Below are 22,442 nucleotides of genomic sequence, written 5' to 3'. Positions count from 1 at the left end.
GCTGGGGGGGGAACCAGCTTCTAAGCCTGCTCTCCCCAGCACTGGCTCCTGCTCCCCCCACCCCCAGATGCCTCTGATATAGAGGCAACAAGCGAGGGAGGGGAGGTGGAGAGGAAGGGTGGAGTAGTAGATTCCACTACCTGATTAGCCTAAGCTTACCAGGTATTCAACTATTCTTTTACATCCCTAGCTTAAAGACTGATATTTGACATTTTTTTTCCTCATTGAGGAATAGGATATTTGTGTGCTCCAATAAAATACTGGCCTACAGAGAGAGGATAAGGTTTAAAGAAAGTGAGAGGAATCCACAGTATTAATAGATCTTTCAGCTGCTGCTGGACGTGGCCGCTTAGCATTTTAATCAGGATTGGCCAGACCTCCATCCTCAGGAGAAGCAGTTGCCTGATGTTTATTGTGTTGTGTGGATTTGTGTGTCAGATCTTAAAATCTCAGACTCTGTGTAAGCACTGAAGAACTCAATACATTTCACAAAATTAAATAGAGTTTTGTCCATGTCAAACCTCACATTACCTCTGCTAATGTGTGCCAAAATTTAAAGGTGGTCTGCTGTAATCAAGAGATTCACGGTAAAAACCAACAATGTAGGGACAAAAGCGTTCTATAAATGTAATAAATGCAAACATGATCTCATTAGAACAGCTTTCTCCCATTAAAGTAATTTAGTCTATTAACATGGATAGTAACTCTTGCTTAATAGAAGAACTATTAGCATGAATTTAAATGGTACCAAATTGTGATTAACTAGATCCCAATAAGGTGTCAAATTCTAAGATTTGTTTTAATAAATGAAAGGCCTAACAGCTTTCTGGAATATATTTTCTTCAAAGTTTCAGTCAAGGAAGGCAAGGTCCATGAAGATCTTCCCAAGTACTTTCTGATTATGGTATACACACATTTCATTTGCAGTATTTTGAAAGCTAGTACAGCTTCCAAACATGGAGACTGAAGCTGTAAGCTTCTATCACTCTCTTTTAAAAGATATAATTCAAAAACAGAAAGGTCCTCAAAGTAAGAGAGTGGACCATGTTAAAAGTTGTTTTGAGACTCACCTTTCCCCTCTCATTAAGGATTGTACAGATCACCTCCTTTCCCCCATACAGCTCTGACTTTATATCACAAAGACAATATTTTAGATTGTCTTTAATAAAATTAACATATTCTTTTCTCATTTTTTGAGAAGTCAGTCAGTCATACTGGCCAAAGTTTCCAAATCTGGAAGTATTAAGTGCCTATTCCAATTATGTGGATAACTTTGCCTTATGTATTAAGAGCATACAAGCCTTCCTACCATCAGCTGAACCGTAACCCGAGATCTTAGCACAATGGCTGATATTTCCAACACGGGAAACTTAGGTGCAACCCCAAAAATCCATGGTGATCATCTCCCATCTGAATAAAATGACTAATATCTAATTTGATGTTCAGTTCTCTGGTGAGTGTGTCAGCCAGGAAAATAATCCAAACCACCTTGGCATTACACTGGCCACAATCTGATCTTTTAACAACACCTCAAACATGTGTGTGATAAACGTAACACAAGACCTGATCTTATCAGAAAACTGACCAGAACATTATGGAGCTCCAGTCCATGAACCTTATGAACCACAATAATTGCCTTGATATATATATTTTGCAACTGAAAATTGTCCACCAGCGTGGTCTCACAGCCTACGTTGCTTCTAAGCTGTGCAGCCATGCAGCAGCCTATTAAGCATTGTACAGATGCTCAGGACTGTGGCAGGAAGAGACCTGCTGCAGCCAGGGAAGAGGATCCTCTTTCCCACCTCTTCCGCGCCTCCACACCCTACCCCAGCCCCACCCAGATGGTGCTATGAAGGGAAAGCAATTGTCAGGGAATGAGGGTAAAAGAAGGAATCCTCTCTCCCTCCCATAGACCTGGGAGAGCGTGAATCCCAAACACCTCATCTCCAAGCCCCACCCCAAAGCCCACACCCCCAGCAAGAGCCCTCAACCACCTGCCCCAGCCCTGAACCCCTTCTCACTCACAAAACCTCTTAGCCCTTCTTAAAATCACATAATTGTGTTATGTGCACCAATATGGAAGTGATGTGCACATATAACAAAATTCATTCCACACACTGTTCACAGCAGTCACAATAAATACTCTTGACACTCAACTGGATAACACTATGTGCATAGTGTCAGGTTCGCTCAAAATCAACTGGCTCTTTAATAGGGATGTTAAATTTAGATTAACTAATCAAATATTAAATGGGATTTCCATCGTCTATTCGATTAGTCTATAAGGGCACCTATGCCTTTGAACTGTAGCAAAAGCCCTGCCGGGTTCTGGCTACAGTTCAAAAGCAGAAGCCCAGCAGGGAACATGGAGGGGGAGTCCGTGTGGCCCTTCAGCCTTTGAAATGTCCAAGAGCCCTGGCGAGGCTCTTGGACATTTCAAAAGAAAGCCCCTCAGGGAGCGCATGCCAATGGGGAAGTCCCTGCTGGCTCTGCATTTCAAAAGCAGAAGCCCAGCAGGGAGCATGGAGCCAATAGGGACTCCCTCTCCAGCAGGGCTCTTGTACATTTCAAAAGCAGAATCATGGCAGAAGCAGCACGAGCAGAAACAGCTTCAGTCCCCACTCAAACTGTTTCCACTGTGCCTCTACCTCCCCTGGTCCCCATGGGGATGATACTGGGGGGGGGGGGAAACTAGCTTTTAAGCTGGCTCCCCCCAACACTGGCTCCTGCTTTCTCCCAGGGGGGAAGCGACTAGTCACTAAGGATGTTAAAATGTGGTTAACTGACTAGTCGACTAGACATTGGAATTTCCATTGAATAGTCGATAGGCACTTCAAAGGAGGAATGCGGAAATGTACAAGAGCCCCTGGTGGGGTGCTTGTACATTTCAAAGGAGGAATGTAGAACTCCACATGCAGCCTGGGGCCAGCAGAAAGTCCTGCTGACTCCAGGCTGCACAGGAGTGCCTGTTTTGAAATGCACAAGAGTCCCCATGCTACACTGCATGCCACTAGGAGCTGAGTCCCCAGCTGACCCCGAGTTCCGGGGAAGTGCTATGTGAAGCCCGGGGTCAGCTGATCCCAGACTCTATGGCTGCCCCTTTGAAAGGCGCACAGGCTGATCTGCGGAACCCTCTGAAGTACTTCTCCCTCCGCCATTTGCTGCCTCTATCTTATAGAGGCAGCGGGGGGAGGGGAGATACATAGTTGATTAGTCAAAATACTAGTCATTTACATCCTTACTAGTCGACCAGTCTTTAACATCCCTACTTCTAAACCTCTCTCATATTCACCAGATTAGTAAAGCTGATCAGACATCTCACTTTCTTAACTGTGTCAATGCAAATGTGAGGTTCCTGCAGCACAATGACCCGCAGAACCTGGCAAAGATGAGATTAAAATTCTGCAACCCTTTACGCAACCACATCAAGACCCTTAAACCCAACTTTGATGCTGGGAGCCAAGTGGAGCATCTGGTACCACTCAAAACAAACAGCTCATCACCAACCCTACCAAGGAACAACCAGGTTTTGATTTTATGTTGGAAAAACTGGCACAGATTTAATTGCATTAGGCCATCTACTGGGAGATGTGGACAAGCCCTCTTTAAATGGACAATGAGGCAGTATACGACTGTGTCCAGGCACAAGCAATGGAGCACATCATTGTCCCCTTTGTTCATCTGCCAGGACCTTAAGGGCATTCACCAGCTCTCTGCTGTGGCAATATGCTGGTTACTAAACAGATATAAATATGTAGTCGTCATTACCTACTCAAGCTGTATGAAAAGAGAAGGGTGGTTTTTTCAAGACCCCTACTGTAAGCACTTTCAGTCCTTTTGCACAGAGCCTCAGAGCAGACATGGCAGTAAACTGACTTACTAAATCATTGCTTCCACAGAAATTAGATTCTCATTTGTCATCACAGGTTCTTGGCAGCCTTCTACACATCTAACTGCTATACGTGGAACCTGCAGCATACTACAAGAATTAAATCACTTTTTTTTTTGCAGTCTGTACAACTTACTACATAAAAATATAGTGGAAGAATGTTATTTTGATGTCAAAATCAAGCACTTGAAAGTCTGAAAAAGCCAGATTTACAGCTTCCTGTGCAACCTTAATTTGTACTCCATACTGTGCACTGAATGAGGCAGTGTTCCTATGGCCAAAGTAGTATGTGCTGATATTAAAGACCATAAAGAAGACACATAAGAGGGAGGGATGTCAACGTGCAGATGACACGATGAACCGATAAGCTTGTATCAGAGAGAGTAAGGGTAGGTAGCTGGAAGCTGGAGCCTTCCCCCTACTCCTGCTCCTACTTGTATAGTAGGATGCCTCTGATAGACAGGCAGCAGTGTGGAGGGCGAGGGGGCAGTCAGGAGCCAATACGCGTGTGTGACGACGCGTTGGAGTTTACTCATCTCCTGCACCCCCGAAATGGCACGAACAGACTCCACCAGCCAGTAGAATAGAGGGAGTTTATTGCTTCTCCAGGATACAGCACAGCATCTGTCATCTGGTTACAGGAACTGCGGCTAAGAGGCCTCAGTGCCCCCCTTTGAGATGGGGGGTGGCTGGGCCCTACAATCCCAGCCAACTCCCCAGCTCCTTCCCTAGGCTGTCTCCTCCATGCTCCCAGACAGCAACTAACTCACTCTCTTCCAGCCCTGCCCCCCAGCCAGGGGCGGCATTCCACCTTCCTTTGATTCTCTCCTTGGGGGGTAGCTGGTCAGACAGGTTTGGAGGGGGGGTAGCTGGTCAGACAGCAGAGGTCACCCACAGCCCTAGCAAGTTACCCCCACTACGTCACAGCAGGAAGCTGGCTTTTACACATGGGGAGTCAATACGCACAGGGAACAGCTCCGCAGACCCACCTGGCTGCCCCCACGCACTGCCTCCTACAGAAGCAGGGGAGGGGCGGGGGAAGAGGAGGCAGGAGAGACAGGAGCCAGTGGTGGCAGGGAGCTAGCTTAAAAGCTGGTTCTCCCCCAGCACCACCTCTGCAGTGCCACCTGCGCACGCCCTCCTCTTCTCGCAGGGCAGCCCCCATCCTCAGGGGGTCTCAGCTCCCACAGACAGAGGCAACAGCGCAAATTGGCAGAGGGCCTCCAGGGAGTAGGGCCAGGATTACACTGGCTGCCAGCCCCACCTCTGGAAACTATCCAATCGTCATGTAACTACTACATTTCGATGTGGTTACATGACTATACAAGTACACGCTATATAACATACCTAAAAAGATGACCAAAGTAAGGTTGCATGGGCAACCATTAATCTGATATCTCTTAACTTTAAAAAACTTGACTTCACAACATTTTTAGTATGCAACTTCCAAGGGTTGTTTTTTGTTTTTGTAAAAACAAAAATTAGACCTCTTATATATAACTAACAACCTTTCTATCAAGCATCATCTTGAGAACCTGAAACAGGCTTTTATCATTTGAAATGCCAGACTAAATACATTAGCTGGCCACAGAATAAGACCGATATAGAATCATAGACTATTAGAAGTAGAAGGAACCTCGAGAGGTCACTGAATCCAGTCCTCTGTCCTCACAGGAGGACCAAGTACTGTATCATCCCTGACAGATGTGTATCCAACCTGCTCTTACATATATCCAGTGATGGAGAGTCCACAACCTCCCTAGACAATTTATTCTAGTGTTTAACAACCCTGACAGTTAGGAAGTTTTTTCTAATGTCCAACCTAAACCTCCCTTGCTGCAATTTAAGCCCATTGCTTCTTGTCCTATCATCAGGGGCCAGAGAGAACAATTTTTCTCCCTCCTCCCTGTAACACTCTTTTAGATACTTATAAGCTGCTATCATGTCCCCTCTCAGTCTTTTCTTTCCTAAACTAAACAAGCCCAATTCTTTCAATCTTCCCTCATAGGTCATATTTTCTAGACCTTTAATCATGTTTGTTGCTCTTCTCTGGACCATCTCCATTTTCTCCACATCTTTCTTGAAATACGATTCTCAGAAGTGGACACAAGAATCCAATTGAGGCCTATCAGTGCAGAGTAGAGCGGAAGAATGACTTCTCATATCTTGCTCACAACACTCCTATTAATGCATCCTAGAATCATGTTTGCTTTTTTTGCAAGTGTCACACTCTTGATTCATATTGCGCTTGTGGTCCACTATGACACCTAGGTCCCTTTCTGCAGTACTCTTTCCTAGACAATCACTTCCATTCTGTACGTGTGAAACCAGCGGCGGATTTGGGGTAGGGAAAGCGGGGCAGCCGCCCCAGGCCCCGCACTTGCAGAAGCCCCACGCATGCGCCGTGGCGCCACGGCGCATACACCGTGTCAAACGGGAAGGGGGCAAAACTGTGCTGCCCGGGGGCCCCCGGCGCTACCCGGGGGCCCCGCGGCACTATCATCCGCCCCTGTATGAAACTGATTGTTCCCTCCTAAGTGAAGTATTTTGCATATGTCCTTATTAAACTTCATCTTATTTGCTTCAAACCATTTCTCCAGTTTGTTGAGATCATTTTGAATTTTGACCCTGTCTTCCAAAGCACTTGCAATCCCTGCCAGCTTGGTGTCTTCTGCAAACTTAATAATGGTACTCTCTATGCAATCATCTAAATAAGGGGTTGGCAATAATTTTTAACCAGGGCCACTTCAAAAATTTTTGAACTGGCCCCGGGCCAGGCCTAATTCGGAAGGGGCTGGGCCATAATGCTTCTGGGCTTCCCTACCCCCAGATCATAATTGGTCTGGGGTGCACCCATGCCCCTGGCAGGGCGGGAAGAGGCTTCTCTCAGACCCCTGCCCCCAGGCCCTGATTGGCCTGAGGGTGGGGAGAGCACGTGAAGTCTCCTCCTGCCCTACCCACGACCTGCGAGGAGCACGCAGCACTTCAAAGCATCACAGGTTGCTCACAGGGCGGGAGGAGACGTCACATGCTCCTCCACCCCCAAGTCCTGATTGGTCTGGGGGTGGAAGAGCTATGCGAAATTTCCCTCGCCCTGCGTGAGCATACGGCACTTTGAAGTGCTGTGCGCTCCTCACAGGTTGGGAGGGAAGGGTGAAGAAAACTTTGCATGCTCCTCCTGCCCCTAGGCCAATCAGGGCTTGGGGGCGGGGGAGCATGTGATGTCTCCTCGCGCCCTGCAAGCAGCGCACAATGCTTCAAAGTGCTTTGTGCACTTCCCTGCCCCCAGACCCTAATTGGCCTGGGGGTGGGGGAACAGCAGGGACTCCACAGGCTGGAGCAACCCACCTGGCAGGCCGCATCTGGCACAGAGAGGCCCTTTTGCCCACCCCGATCTAAATAATCGATGAAGATATTAAACAGAACTGGTTCCAAAACAGACCCCTGTGGAACCCTACTTGTTATGCCCTTCCAGCATGATTGTGAACTGTTAATATCTACTCTCGGAAAACGGTTATCCTCTTCTGCATTTCAAAGCAGCAGCGCCACACAGCTGAGCCTGGGATCAGCTGTGCAGTGCTGCTGCGCGTGGAGCCTGGGGTCAGCTGGGGACTCCTCAGCTGATCCTGGGCTCCAGCACGGCATTTCTGCGGAACCTGGGGAATCCCCAGCTGACCCTAGTTCCATTTCAAATAGGCAGCACAGCATGGAATCCCCCGATGAGCCTGGGCTCCATGCTGCGCTGCCGCTTTGAAATGTACACGAGTCCCCACTGGGACTTCCCGCTGGCCCCAGGCTGCACACGGAGTTCCAGTGGGGGCTCCTGTACTTTTCAAAGGAGGAATGCGGAAGTGCCTATCGACTAGTCGAGTAGTCGATGGAAATTCCATCGACTACTTGGCTAATAAATTAACAGTTACTTAACATCCTTATATGGGACAGTTCCAGCCCATTAGCACCTGCACTACTATTAACAGGTAATTTTTTTTCTTTCCTCTCCCTTTTCTGTTATAATTCTTATAGTCCCCCTTTTTTCTCTACTCAGGCTCACCTGAAGAAGTAGGATTTGCCCATGAAAGCTCATGCTGCTATATGTATATATTTGGTTAGTCTCTAAGGGTATGTCTACACTACCACCCTAGTTCGTGCCGTGTGTAGCCGCGGGCACGGAGTCCACATTAGCGGACATTTAAAAATGGCGGTGCCCGGCAACATGCAAATGAAGCCCGGGAAATTCAAATCCCGGGCTTCATTTGCAAGTTCGTATGACTACATTAACCACCCTAGTTTGAAGTAGGGTGATAGTGTAGACATACCCTAAGGTACCACAGGACTACTTATTACTCTTACTCCAGCATAACTTTCCCATTAAGACAAGCATCCAACTTCCTTAGTTGAAATACTAAGTTTTACACAGAATTAATTTATAATAAATTCTAAGATTCAGCAAAGAGTTCAACAGCCATTATTTCAAAAAGTTTCCATTAGAGTTGAAAGTATTTGCGACAGGTGTTAGAAAAAAAAAGTCAGAGTCTGCCATGGCAAGCATGCTGCAACTAGAACACACCAAGAAAATTGCTCTTTTGAACACTACTCCCAGAAAAGACATGGGATTTAACTATATAAAAAGGACATAAAAAGCAGCCTAGGCTAAAGAGTGATGGCTGATCCTTGTTCACACTTAAGTGACATCTAACAGCACAGGAAGGATTTTAATCCAAATTAATCCAAATAGAATTTCATGGGACAACTAAGGCACTTCTGTAATTGGAAGGGTTCCTCCTTGCTGAATATAAAGGTTTGCTGCAAATAATAGAGATGTTAATACCTCTCAAAGAAAAGATCACCGGAACACTTGACCTAAATTAGGGGGCCCCTACCAGCTATTCCCAATCATATATCCTAAGGTCCAGTCTCCGTATAGTACTAAACTAGTTATAACTTTGTCCACACTGGTGATTGTAAAGGTATATCAGTATAAAAATCCTTACTCCTGTATCACTTACTCCTCTTCACTTACAAGAATATGCTATACTGATCTGAGGCTCCTGTATACTGTCAATCACGCTGCCCAATGGGTTGTATTGGTTTATCTACAGAAATAGTTTAGAAAAAGCTATTAGTTGTAAAATATCTAGATATCATGACAGTATATCACTACTGCTGACATAGTAAGGACAGCTCATCTGAGGACATACCAATATGGCCCTGAACATTAAAATGAAAAAACAAGAGGTCCCCTTTTGCCTTTATTTCTTAAGGCATGTCTATACAAGTTACAGCCATTTAAGTTATGCTTTGAATTTAAACCATTATAGTCATACATGTATTACTATATGTATTTAACTATACCAAGTATAATGCATAATAGGTATACAAATATACTTTACTGCATGTATTTAGAATTTTAAAAGCTGCAGGACCCCAGCTTGGAAGAAGGATGGAATCGCCAGCAGGACTGAGCACTAGCCAGTACGTAACAGCTGCCAACTCACCAAATACTTCTACTCCCCAGAAAAGAACCAAGAAATCTAGGTGACATGAGGAGCATAAACTGCCTAGTCCATTCATGCTGCACATAAGGAATGCCTTCCAAGTTCCCTTTTATACAAAATAACCACTGTCCTGGATCAGCTGAGACGTATGATGCATCTGAACAATCTAAATCTAAAATGCAAACATGTCCTATTAGACATACTAATCAATGAAGACAGATTATACAGGGTGCCTCAGCTTGCGTGGATCTAGCCTTCGAGGATTCTCCCCCAGCATTGGGGCACTTGCACTGGAGCTCCATCCTCCTGTCATCTCACTGTGGGGCTAGAGCACACAATCTACTAGCCGGGCCCCTCAGGCACTCGTGTGTGGGGGATATGTGGAAAATTTCTCTCTCCTTCTCAGTCGGGGGCCATGTCAGTGACAATTTGGTTTTTGCTTCTGACTTGTGTGAGGTCCCCAACTGATTTTTCTGTGGGTCCACAGCCCCCGACCCAAAAAAAGTTCCCCACCCTAGCGTTACATCATAATCTACTATTGAATACAGAACAGACAGTAATCACAAACTGAAACAGAGGATCCCAATGTGAAGGCCTTACCTTGTAATTATAACTTCCAGAATTACACCAGACTCTGAACGAAAGTTCTAGATGGAGTAGAGAGTTTGTTTTGCACACATATAATTTGGGTTACACTTTTATAATTGTCTCATCAGCAAAATATTTTGTGTTTCAGAGCACGGAAGACAGGGTTACTTACCTTGTGCAGAAAGTGAGATTCTTCAAGATGGTTGCTGGTGTGCATGCTCCACTTTAGGTATCTTGGCATTAGGGATATGAATGGGTTAACCATTATCCAGGAGCATCCCCCTTCCCCGCTGTGAGCAGCTGGGCTGGAGCAGCCCCTGCTTGGGGCATGGGCCACTCCAGCCTGGCCGTAGCAGACTGCTCCAGTCCAGCGGGCTGAATCAGCACCTCTGCCCGCCCTCGTTTAATCAGTTAACCAGTTAAACATAACCTTTTACCAATTAACTAATTAAACAGGATTTTACATTCCTACTTGGCACCCTGCCCTTCAGAGAGCTGTGGTAGCAATGTTTGGCCATGCACGTGTAGCAGCTGTCTCGTGCCCCAGTTCCTTCTCTACCCAAAGAATCTGTGTGCAACTCCAAAGCAGAGAGGAAGAGAATGAGGGGTACAGCACCCACTAGGACAACAATCTTGAAGAACCTCAGTTACAGGACGAAGTGAGTAACCTTTCCTTCTTTGAAGGATGTCTCTGTGGGTACTCCACTTGAAGTGATTCTTGAGCAGTGGAGGGAAGGGCAGAGGTTTCAGAGTTGGTTCAATGGTGGTGGATAGCACCGTTGAGTCCAAAGTAGGGATGTTAAAATTAGATTAAACAACTATTTGATGAGTCGATAAGGGCACTTCCATTTTATAAAAAATGAAGCAAGAGCTGCCCGGCTGTTGCTACATGTCAAAGGCAGACATGCCATGCAGCCTTTGAAATGTACAAGAGACCCAGCAAGGGCTCTTGTGCATTTCAAAGATTGAAATGCCACCACTGCACACCTCCCACCCCCCACCCCCTCCGCCCCCCGAGAGCTGGAAGGGAACCAGCTTTTAAGCTGGCTCCCAGCAGCAATCCCTCCTCTCCCCCGCCCCCTACCTCTTTGTGATAGAAGCGGCAGGCCGGGGGGGGGGGAGAGAGCGACTAGTCAATTAGTCACTTACCATCCCTAGTCCAAACTAAGCAGCTGATAACTAAATACCTTTGCTATTTTAACACATATAGTATGGGCAGATGCCAGATGGTTGCTTTGCAAACATCCACGATGGGTACATTTTTCAGAAAAGCCATTGATGTAACACTCAGTCTAGTAGAGTATGTGCAAACTCCTGATGGAGTTGGTAGATTGCTGTTTTGGTAACACAAATGGGTATACCCAGATACTCATTTAGATAAAGGATTGGCAACCTTTTCAAACCAAAGAGCCAAACTACATCAAAATTCAGAACAAGTGATCAACAAAGAGCCATATAGGCAGGGCTTGACAATCTATGTAATCTACTCGCCCGGAAGAGCCAGGTTCGGGTGATCTGCGCATGCTGGCTGACGAGCGGGGCTCAACGCGGCTCAGCAAGCCCTGCATATAAGAATGCCCATTTGCATGACTGAAAATATACAACTTAATATTGTTGTTGTTAATTGACAATCATTAATAACCGCATAAATAGGTTATTTTAATGGGACTTCTGCTGCTGCATCTTTTTGCACATTTCTTTGAAGTTTACACAATGACTGGTCAAATCCAGCTTCATGGACACATTCAAGCTGTCTTCTGTCAACCTTATGGCAGGGAGCTAGGGACGTGGGAGTGCAGGAGTCAGGGTTGGGGCGCATGAGGAGCTCAGGGCATAGGGTTCACGTGTATGATGGGCTCAAGGCACAGGGTTGAGGTGCATGGGGGTACAGGAGTGTTATGGCAGGGGGCTGGAGATGTGAGGGTGCAGGAATCTGGGTTGGGGTATAGGAGGGGCTCAGGGCTGGGGATTTGCGTGTATGATGGACTCAGGACACAAGGTTGGGGCTCAGGAGTGTTATATCAGGGAACTGGGGATGTGGGTGTGCAGGAGTTTGGGGATATAGGGGTATGACGGGCTCAGGGCAGGTGTTTCAGGTGTATGATGGGCTATGACACTATGGCCAGAGGGGACTGGGCCCCAAGTGGGGGCTTGTTGGCCAGGCTTCACTTATAATTAAAGTAAAATACTATGTCCAACACAAAAGGTTTTAACATTGTCTTTATGGTAGGAGTGAAGAACCTTTTTTGGGTCAGGGGCCAATGACCCACAGAAAAATCTGTCTAAGCATGAGGGGGGCACTTATGTGCTTTCACGCCGCATGTGACAAGGCTTCACGCTGCTCCCATGCACCGTAAGGAAGCCTGCAGGGAGTCTCTCTCAGGGGAAAGAAAAAGGCAAAATGCACGGAGCCATTTTTTATTTCTGGTTTTCTGCATGTGGGGGGGGGGGGGGAAAGGACAGTGAACTGAGCCATTTTTCACTCCGATTTTTTTGCCGCATGCCGGATCCAGTGGGGAGGCTGGGGGTTCTCTCCCCCCACAGGACACCGGCAGTGGTGTTCCAGTCTTGGAGGAGTGTAAGGCTGTAGCGCCAGCACTGGCCCCCTGCTGTGTGGGGAGGGAGGATTTGAGAATATAGGATGCAGTGATAGGATCATACTGTCTTTGAAGAATGTAATAAAAGGTGAGTGTTCCATTAAAAGACCCTAATTTTCATACCTCATCGCCATCATGTTGGCAAGACAGGTAAGCCACTCTCACTGAGAAGAGGATAAAATAAAGAAATGAGAGGCCAACAAAGCTGGGAAAAGCAATTGAGATATCTAAGTTATCTAAGATATCCAAGAGTGACGCTGCTGTTGCTCCAACTCAAGCCAAAGGTATTGGAGAAGGAACTGGGGGATGGTTGGCTGCACGTGCTAGATAACCACTTGGAGCAGTGCAAAACGGATGCTGTGTACGTGTACGCAACTGGGCACTGCTACTACAAATCTCTGATTACAAGCACAGAGTAACAAGACACCTCAAGTGGAACGAAGCATTCCTGTCACATAAATAAGTCCAAAAACATTGTCATAATCCATTTAGGAATGTAATAGTATAGTCGATTAACCTATAAGGTTTTGCTTATTGATTAATGCTATAGACCAGTGGTCTCCAACCTTTTTCACCCAAGATCACTTTTAAATGCCAGAACAAGCCAAGATCTACCCCATTCCTTCCCCATGACCCCATCCCTTCCTTGAGGCCCATCTCCCTCTGTTCCCCTCCTCTCCATCACTGGCTATCCCCAGCCCTTATACACTCTTACTGGGTGAGACAGGAGATGCAGGCTCTGGGGTGGGAATGAGGGATTTGGATGTGGGAAGGGGTGAGAATTACAAGCTCTGGGAGGAAATGGATGCAGGAGGTGGTGAGGAAGGGAATGCTGGCTCAGGGAGGGGGCTCCAGGCTGGGGAGTGTTGGGGTCAGGTGGAGGGTTGGGGTACTGAGCAAGCCACAGGCTTGTGGATGTGAGGGTGCAGGAGTTTGGGTTGGGTGTGTGAAGGGCTCAGGACAGGGAGGTTGGGAGTGTGATGAGCTCAGGACACAGATTTGCAGTGTGTGGATGGTGCAAGAGTGTTGTGGGAGTGCAGGGAGTTTGGGGATGTGAGAGGCTCAGGGCAGGGGGTTCCAGTGTATAATAGGCTCAGATCTGGAGTCCGGGGGGGGAAGGGGTGCAGGAGTGTTATGATGCTACAGCCAGATGGGGGCTTGGCCCCAATTGAGGGCTTGTTGGCCAGGTTTCATTTTTAAATAAAATATTACGTCAAACACAAAAGGTGTCAGCATTTTCTTTATTTATGAGAGGAGCAGGGAACCTGTTTTGAGTCAGGGGTCACTGACCCACAACAATATTAGTTGGGGCCACACAAATGAGATGCAAAAAACCAACCCCTCCAAAACCCCCCAACCCTCACTAATGTTGGCTCAATTGTGCTGGTGGGGGCAAGGGACAGGGTGCTGGTGGGAGCAGGGGACAGGGTGCTCCGGGGGAGGCAGGAAATCTGGCCAGGGGAGGGGACAGGGACAGCTGGGGCCAGTACCTGGGGATCCTGCAGCTGCGTGCAATGTCCAGGTCTCAGGAACATGCACTGTTTTCCCCTCCCCAAACAGCCGGTGCGTTTCCTGAAGAGCCGCGTCTGTCACACGCATGTGATTTCCTTCCCCCTGTTGCCTTTCTGCGCAGGAGGTGGGGAGAGGAGGAGGAGTTCTGGGATCGCGCCAGCTCCAACTGCTCAGGAAGCGCACACGCCCTGCTCCTCCATTCCCCACGGCAACCGCACACTTCCTGAGCAGTTGGAGCTGGCGCGGTCCTGGGACTCCTATCCCACCCCTCCACCCCCGGTGCAGAAAGGCAACAGGGGAAGGAAATTGCCGGCGCACGACAGATCTGACATTTCAGGAAACACGCCAGCTGTTTGGGAGAGGAAGGAGCAGCCCGTGCACTTCTGGAAACCCCGGACGTGGCACACAGCTGTGGGACTTCCCCCTCTACCCCGCAGGAAGCTGGCACCACCTCCATTGTCGCTGGAGCTACTGTAAGCGGGGGCTTCTTCTTGGGAGTTGGGAGAAATGGCCTCATGATCGACTGGTCGAGCCCCCCTGATCAACCAGTTGACTGCAATGGACGGGTTGGTAACCACGGCTATAGACTACACACATTTCCCTCTCAGTTAGTACATTTTTTAGCAGGCTGGCCAGCAGCCTGGCTCAGTCCCGGCTTGCGATGGGTTCAGAACCTACACCTGCTGCAGCTCTGCATTTAAAGTGTAGAAAGAGCTGGGAAGGCAGGCAAACCAGCTCAGTCCTAGCTCATGCGGAGTCTGGGAGCTCAGACTCCCCTTCCCACCCAAGACAGGGACTGCTGCCACCTTCTCAGAAGCAATAGTACAGGGCGACAGGCAGCTGGTTCGTGGGGGGAGCTGATTTTTAAACTGGCTCCCCTTGCAAACTAGCTCCCACCCGGCACCCCGCACTGCTGCCTCTGACAGAGAGCTGTCCGGACCCAACCTCAGGGACTATAGAATAATTGACTAACCGATAATTTCGGGAGGTTACTTGACTATTCAATTAACCGATATTTAACATCCCTAAAGCTAATTATCTTTTTGCAAGTTTGAGAATGGAAGAATTTGTTTGTAATTTGGTGACTATCAACCACAAAAGTCTGACCATGTAAATTTAAAATTTCTGTAGACCCTCTGGAAAAAACCTTGATTTTTACATTCCCTTTCCTGACTGAAAAGATCCTGAAGGAAGATTTGCAAAGGCAGACATTTATATCTGTAATGAAAAATGCTTTATTTTTATTTATTTCAAATTGTAGATCTCCAGCAATCTTCTGATGACTTAACTTAAGGCCTTGAGGGTCTACAAGCCATTTTCATGCTATTGTTCTATAAATCAAATAAACTAATCTTTGACCTTCTGCAATAATTCATGTAGCTGAGCAGGAAAGAGAAGAAGAGAAAAGTGGGGTTTGCTACAAATTGACAATAGTCCAATATGTAGTAGTCTATCAAGATTAAAAAGATTATTTAAATGATTTGAACGTATGGCACAAAATACCTACTTTCACCTCAAACCTGGCCTATCAATTTTGAGGACAATATCAGTTTGTGGATTTTAAATAGAGTACCAAAATTCATCTTAAAAAGGAAAAACCAAGTTGTAATTCTAATTGGAATAATCGTTAACTACACATACAATGTACATATGGTTTAAGAATACCAATAATAGCAGAACAATTTATAAGTTGTTAAATAAAAAAGATTAAAAGGAAAATATTTTTCAAAGTTAATGCTTGAATAATGACTACTGAATATTAAGAAGTGACCTTTGCTACAGACTATATTAGGATTACTATAGACTGATTGCCTTTCACTTGTATCATGAACTCTACATGAAAGATTATTAGACTATAAAAGTCATGAACAACTTTTAGAGCTTTTGGTTAAGGACAAAATACAATGCACCTTTTTTGTACTACTATTTTGTCCTTTGCCGTAACAAGGAGAAAGTCTGAAAAAGGAATGCTTTCTACAATATGGAAAGGAGTCTAATGGCTGGGAAAAGATGCTGTTTAATAAGTACCATTTCAAATATGTAGGTTCTTAGGAGTCAAGGCCAGAATGGACTTTTGATCATCTAGTCTGAATTCCTGCATAACACAGGCTATAAAACTTCCCCACCACAATTCCTATAGCATCTCTTTTTAAAAACATTGATTTAAAAATTGTCAATGATAGAGAATCCACCAAGATGCTGGGTAATTGGTTCCAATGGTTAATTACTGTCACTTAACAATGTGTGCCTTATTTCCATTCTGAATTTCAAGAGCCCCAGCTTCTAGCTATTGGATCCTGTTACACCTTTCTTTGCTAGACTGAGCAGCCCGTCAAATAATTGCTGTCCACGTAGATACTTACAGACTGTAATCAAATCTTTCCTTAACCTTCTCCTTGTCTCGTCAGACACAGCATTAAATAAACATACTATAATGTAATTCTATAATGCAGCTAAATATTCTCTAACAGAAATACAATTGCAAGGTGTAAAAGTCAAACCAAGTAAAAAAAGGGCTATTGTGAAGTTTTAAATAAAACCACCACTATAAGAATTTAAGCAAATGTTTTGTATCTGCCAAATAGAATCTTCAGCTAATTAGATTCTGTTGAAGAAAAAATATACTATTGTGACCTTATATGCTTAAACCTATTTCAAACAACTGACCCATTCATCTTAAACATCTTCTCTGTTGCACAAGATAGGTAAAACATTGCAGAAACAGGTAAAACATTGCAGAAACAGAAGTTCAGAAATAATTAAAAGAAAGCCCCTACAAACATGGCAAAACCTTGCTTCCTCAAAATTATTTCAAGATAAAGTCAGAGTGATGAAACCATTCCTACACCTTACAAAAATCCCAGCCACTTTATCAGTTCCTCAAAAACACAGACTAGGACCTACATTTTTACCAGCTCTGAAATTGGATCCTATTACAGTAGATACTAAAAGATCACTGTAAATGCTTTATCTGATATCAGATAAAGAATGATACTTGGTACCTGTTCCAAAACATCAACTATCTTGCCATTTCTCAAAGCTAGAAAAGTAGCATATATCTGAATCTTCTTTTACCAATCCTTTCACATAGCTGCAAGTGTGACAGTATCATTCAATACTGCAACAGTTCTCAGAACTGGCACAGTAGTATTATAGGCAGAAAGATGCAATTGCTTTTTTTGCACCTTAGATTTATTTGGGGGAAGAGAAGTTGTTTTAGATCTTTTTTTATTGTTCAGTTTTAGATTTCCTTTAATTTTGTTTAAAAAGTGTCATTACATGCCATTGGGTTTTTTTTTTAAACCATCCTTTTTATGTTTCACACACTAAAAGATACCAGTATAAGTAGCAGAAAGCATACTGAAAGCCAGCAATAGTGTTCTCAGCCTAGTGCAAGTAAAAAACAAAATGAAAACATGAAGCGACATTAAACTGAGTTATGTAAAGATTCTCAGATCTGAATAGTTAAAGTCATTAGTAACACAAGAGGGCTTTTTAAAAAATAATATTTTAATCTTGCCAATGTAAATTTAATATGAATTTACTGCAGTGTAAGGCATTAGACTGAAATATTTACAGTTAAAGCATTCTGACTGCAGTTACTTACGCTGAAGTCTATGAAAGCAACCTGTAGTCTATGTTGTTGTGAACATCAGACAGTCTCCATGTTACCATTAGATGAGTGCCATAAATCAATGTGAACCTTAGAAGCCTAGAAAATCAAAGCTGAAACAAAATCCTTACCCAGCAAGGACTGAAAACAATACTGAATATAAAATACATTTTTTGATCTTGTGTGTTCTATACCCATGTTCCCTCTTCCACATTAAAAAGAAACCAGATATTATTTTTGGCCTCCAAACACTGTATCATATTGTATTGGCCTCCAAACACTGTATCATATTGTATAGAATGAGCTCAATTATTTTAATGGCAAAATTCTTCACCCGCGTTAAATTGTACACAAACTACTATATGCTATGTTAAGTATTAAGGTTTTTTAATTAAAAATGCATGATTATCTCTGAATTATAAATCTAACTAATTGTCTCACTAATGGAAGGAAAACATAGCATATGCCCCTCTCAACAGCAAAGAAGAGTTGCTTCCAAATAAAGCAAGACTTAAAGATTTGTCTATAACTGATCATGTGAAGGATCACATGAGTACTTGCTAATTCTTCACTCTACTCAGAGTACAAATGGATGTGCACAAGGTTGTCAACAATTCAAGACTTAACGTAGGACTCGCATGGTAACACAACCAATGGCATCCTAAAGGACACCACTGAATTTTATGTGAAAGGTGAAAAAGTTTAACAATGTATAGAAAATTCATAGTTCGGATTATTTTTTCTATGTAATACATGTTTCACTTTAGTGATAAAGAAGTCTATTACATTCATAAAAGTGTATCTATTCCTTCACTGTCCTTACATTCCTTTCCTCCAATATCCATCTTACATGCCTATTAACAGAACTTAAGCATGGGAAACACTACTTCACTGTTCTCTGGCTGTTTATTATCACAACCTTGATTTCAACCAGTTAATTAGTATGAGATTACAATACAACACATCCAAACAGTTTAAGCAACTAAGAATACTACTCTGTTCAGATAAGAATTGCTTATTTTATTTTACCTGTGTACTTTTTCATTAAAATTTTATTTACCTAGAGTTGAAAAGACGACAAACACAGCAAAGAGCACTTGTGTATGTTACTCTGAGATTTAATCTCCAAGCTAAACCGGGTTTCCAGATGAACATTTCAAAAATATAAGGATATAGGTCTAAGATTTGTTAAACCTCCAAAGCTGTGTAATACATGAACACTACCATTCTCCTTTTCAGAGAAAAAACATGTTTACAGGGAGCCTATATAAGATGGCAATGGTAGCAATATTTCATGTGTCTTCAATGCAAGCCAAGGCCAGGTATGCTATTTTGCAAGAGCTGAATTACTGTAGCAATCAGTAATAAGTCACAGGAATGTGCAGACATTTAGTTGATGTTTAATTGGAACATGCTTAGCAAGATGCATATGCAGCAATACAAATCAATTTTACACTAGCCTTCCTCAGATTGCTCGAAAATGAATAAACTACACACATCTGAGATAGAACAAAGTAAGAAACTACAACTATAGCTCCAAACAGGTATATTTGAGATATTATTCAAGTGAAAATAATGCCAATAATACAAATAATGGAGTTATTTAAATAGTCTTTAAGAGCAATGATATCTGACCTCTACAAAAAACAAATAAGTAGTCATAACTAGTTAGCATCCCTGACAGCATGACAATCCAACCTATTTTTTGAGACATTGCTGTGTCACTTTTAACACTATTAACCCACTTACATCACAAAAACATTGGTTTACAGACCACATGAATCAGAAAACTATTTAGAAAATTTAAATAATGTATTTGCACACAAAATAAGTCATTTTACAGTGTTGGCTATAACCACTAGACACATATATTATGCCTGTTATGCCCTTTTTACTACCCATAACTATGTATGAGTACTACAATTCACACACAATACTATCACCTGAAGAAATCTTGTGACAACACAACACATGATCAGAAAATGTTCTTCCTACTGGTATTAGTTTTGTCCAATTTCTTAACCATAGCTTTTTACCATCTGATCAGCATTAGTTAAGCCATTTTTTCTGCTATCCAACAAAAGCTTCTTTAAAGCTTTATAGCTGACAAGGTGTCTTATAAAGGCAATAGGTGCTGTTAAGACAATTGAGCCCTATAATAAACAATAAAATGAAAAGTGATCAAATATTTGTAGTTAAGAACAAAGAAATCTGATCTTAAGACTGACATGATTGTTTCCTCAGAGTTACACTGTCATTGGAGAAAGATGAGTATTTTAGCTCTAGTTTTCAAATCAAACAATTACTGACATTTAAGGTAAGTCATATTGCAAAACATTAAAAAAATAAAAGACCACTTTTTTTTAAATCAAGAATATATTGTAACTAGTGATCCTTACACAAGGCTTCTAAAAACAGTGAGCAACAAAATGAAAACAGTTTCACTGCTGAAACACCTACAACCTCAATTTTCGAACAAGAAATATGCATAAAATTAGGAAGTTATAAGACTGCAAATATGGTGCATGTCCTTTTCATATCCATTTTGCAACCAAAACATCTATGCCCTGAAGATATGAAATGTGAGAAGACTGATAAAATGGGTTTCAATACTGGACTGTCACAGAAGAGGGGGAACTTCAGCTTCAATTTTCCATCAACGTCCCGATCAGACTGAGTCTCTGCATTTTTTCTAGTATAATTACCCAACACAGATCGATAAAAAAAAAAAAAGGTGGAGGACTCGGACTGTCAATTTCAATACATCCTACCCCACTGGTGAACCATCAGCGGTGCCACGTTAACAGCTATCCCAACTTGGGTGTGATGCACGCCTTCAACATCGGTTTAACAGCAGTTGCATAATAAGCCCCCAAAAGGCCAAATTCTTTTCCTGCGTCGTTGTTGCGAGCGGGCGGTGGGCAACGCAAGGGGCTCACACGGGAGCTGAGCATTACCTGAGTATCATCACCGGCATTGCCACTAGCGAGCTGGTTACTATGCAGCAAAGCACAAGCAGGCACCTGGCGCCCCAACGCGCAGATGCCCCCACGGAGAGGCGGTTCTACGGAGGAGCCTTTCCCTGCTCCACAGAGCCGGGCTGGGGAAAGCGGCGGCTGCTCTCGGCAGCCTGGCTGGGAGCCGGGGAGCGCGGCGGCCGGAGGAGAGAGACCGGCTCGCTGCTCCCCTCCGCGCCCATGCTCCGAGAGGCGGGCGCCGCCGTGAAGCCACTGCGGCCGCACGTAGCGGGGGGAGCGGGGGACACACGGGCACGGCGGCGGCGGCTCAGGTGGGCGCCGAGCGGAGCATCCCTCTCCCCGCGCGCAGGGGCCGGGCCGCTCGCTGCTGCTGCCGCCGCCCCCCGCCTCCGCGGAACTTACTTGCCGATCACCTCGCAGAGCTCGTACACGTCCTCGAACAGCACGTCGTCGTCGGCCATGGTCCAGGCGGGGGGGGACCCGCCGGAGAGGCGGCCCGGGGGAGGGGGGCCCGCGGGCACGATCCCCTCCGCGCTCCCCGTCGGGCACCACCTTCGATCCCAGCCTCCGCCGCCGCCGCCGCCCGGGGGCTCCCGCGGCCACGCCGGGAATCCCCGCTCCTCCTGCGGGCCGCGGCCGCCCCGCGCGCCTCACGCTGGCTCCGGGCTCCCGCGGCCCCGCCCGCTTCAATCGCTCGCTCGCTCCCTCCCGCCCTTCGCCGGCCGCGGATCCGGCTAGCGGGGCGGAGCGGGCACCATGCAGGGGCCGGGTAGCGGAGGAGGCGGTGCGCGCGCGCGAGAGAGAGGGGGGGAGGGGAAGGGGAGGCAGGCGCGACCCCGAGCCGCACTCCGGGGCTAACGGCGGCGATAAAGCGCTTTACCGGCCGGCCGGCGGGCGCGCGCGCCACCACGGCCACTTCCCCAGCCCCGTCACGCAAGAGAGCAGGCGCGCGCGCGCGCGCCCCCCCACCAAGCAAGCACGCGGGCACCTTCTTCCCTCCCTCGCCACAAACGCGCGCAGAGCCACGCCCACTATCCCCCCAGGAAAACTGGGACTGGGCGCTGTGCGCAGGCGCGCCGCGGTGCCACATGACGTCATGGGGAGGGGTCGAGCAGGGCGGAGGGGGTAGGCGGGTTCCCATGTGAAGCTCGGGGCGGGGCCATCCCCCTGCCTAGTTTCCGAGGCAGGAGGCGCGCGCTGTGTGGCTCATTGAGGAGCGGGGAGGGGGGAGTCGTAGGGCCGGGAGGCCGCGCCCAGAACCCGCCGTGGGACCCAGGGGCTTGTCGGCAGCAGCGGCCGCGTGCGCTCAGCGCCCGGGGCAGTAGAGCGGCGCGGGGAGCAGCTGCCGTAGGGTGTCTCCGCCCGACGCGGGGGTTTGACGGGCGCAGCTTGGCCGGGCGAGGAAGTAGCCAGCCAGCCAGACGGACCGTGCAGCAAGTGCTGGCGGCGTCCCGCGGGAACAGCCCGAAGGGAAGAGGAGAGAAGACCTTTCTAATCTCACTCTCAATGACTGCTGCCAGGTGGCAAGGAGGTTCACAGCGACGTGCAGTCGCTTTTAAGGTGGCAGCCCCGCCTCTCGCCTTTGCTTGTTAAATGCTTTGCTCTTAGTCCAGTGAAATGAACGTTTAAAGCGCCATTCGTTTCCCAGTCCACAAGTTGGTCAATATCGTTTCTAGTAACAATCATGCCAGCAGTTTCAGCAGGAATGTATAGAACCTCGTTCCCCTAAAACAGGGCACAGTAGAGCCCTTTTAGTTATAAAAGGGG

The 22,442-nt window shown here is 45.9% G+C and overlaps 1 protein-coding gene across 8 annotated transcripts in view; it reads right to left on the bottom strand.

Annotated features, from left to right (window-relative positions):
* CASK (calcium/calmodulin dependent serine protein kinase) overlaps positions 1–21,692 on the bottom strand; it is a 357,337-nt gene extending 335,645 nt beyond the window's left edge. For 5 of the 8 annotated variants that reach the window (XM_075912872.2, XM_075912888.2, XM_075912881.2 and 2 more), the window contains exon 1: positions 21,078–21,692. In XM_075912872.2, coding sequence (XP_075768987.1) covers positions 21,078–21,136 — 59 coding nt within the window. In that variant the 5' untranslated portion in view covers positions 21,137–21,692. Of the gene's footprint in view, positions 1–20,654; positions 20,690–21,077 lie in introns of those variants that run through there. The other 3 variants (XM_075912920.2, XM_075912934.2, XM_006137901.4) reach the window with 2 other exon arrangements.
* Between the last annotated feature and the right edge of the window lie 750 nt (positions 21,693–22,442).

Source organism: Pelodiscus sinensis, chromosome 1 (assembly GCF_052426305.1).
Source record: "Pelodiscus sinensis isolate ZL-2025 chromosome 1, ASM5242630v1, whole genome shotgun sequence".
NCBI classification, from domain to species: Eukaryota; Metazoa; Chordata; order Testudines; family Trionychidae; genus Pelodiscus; species Pelodiscus sinensis.
Note: the sequence above shows the minus strand (reverse complement) of the source record. Positions and strands in the feature narration are given on the sequence as shown.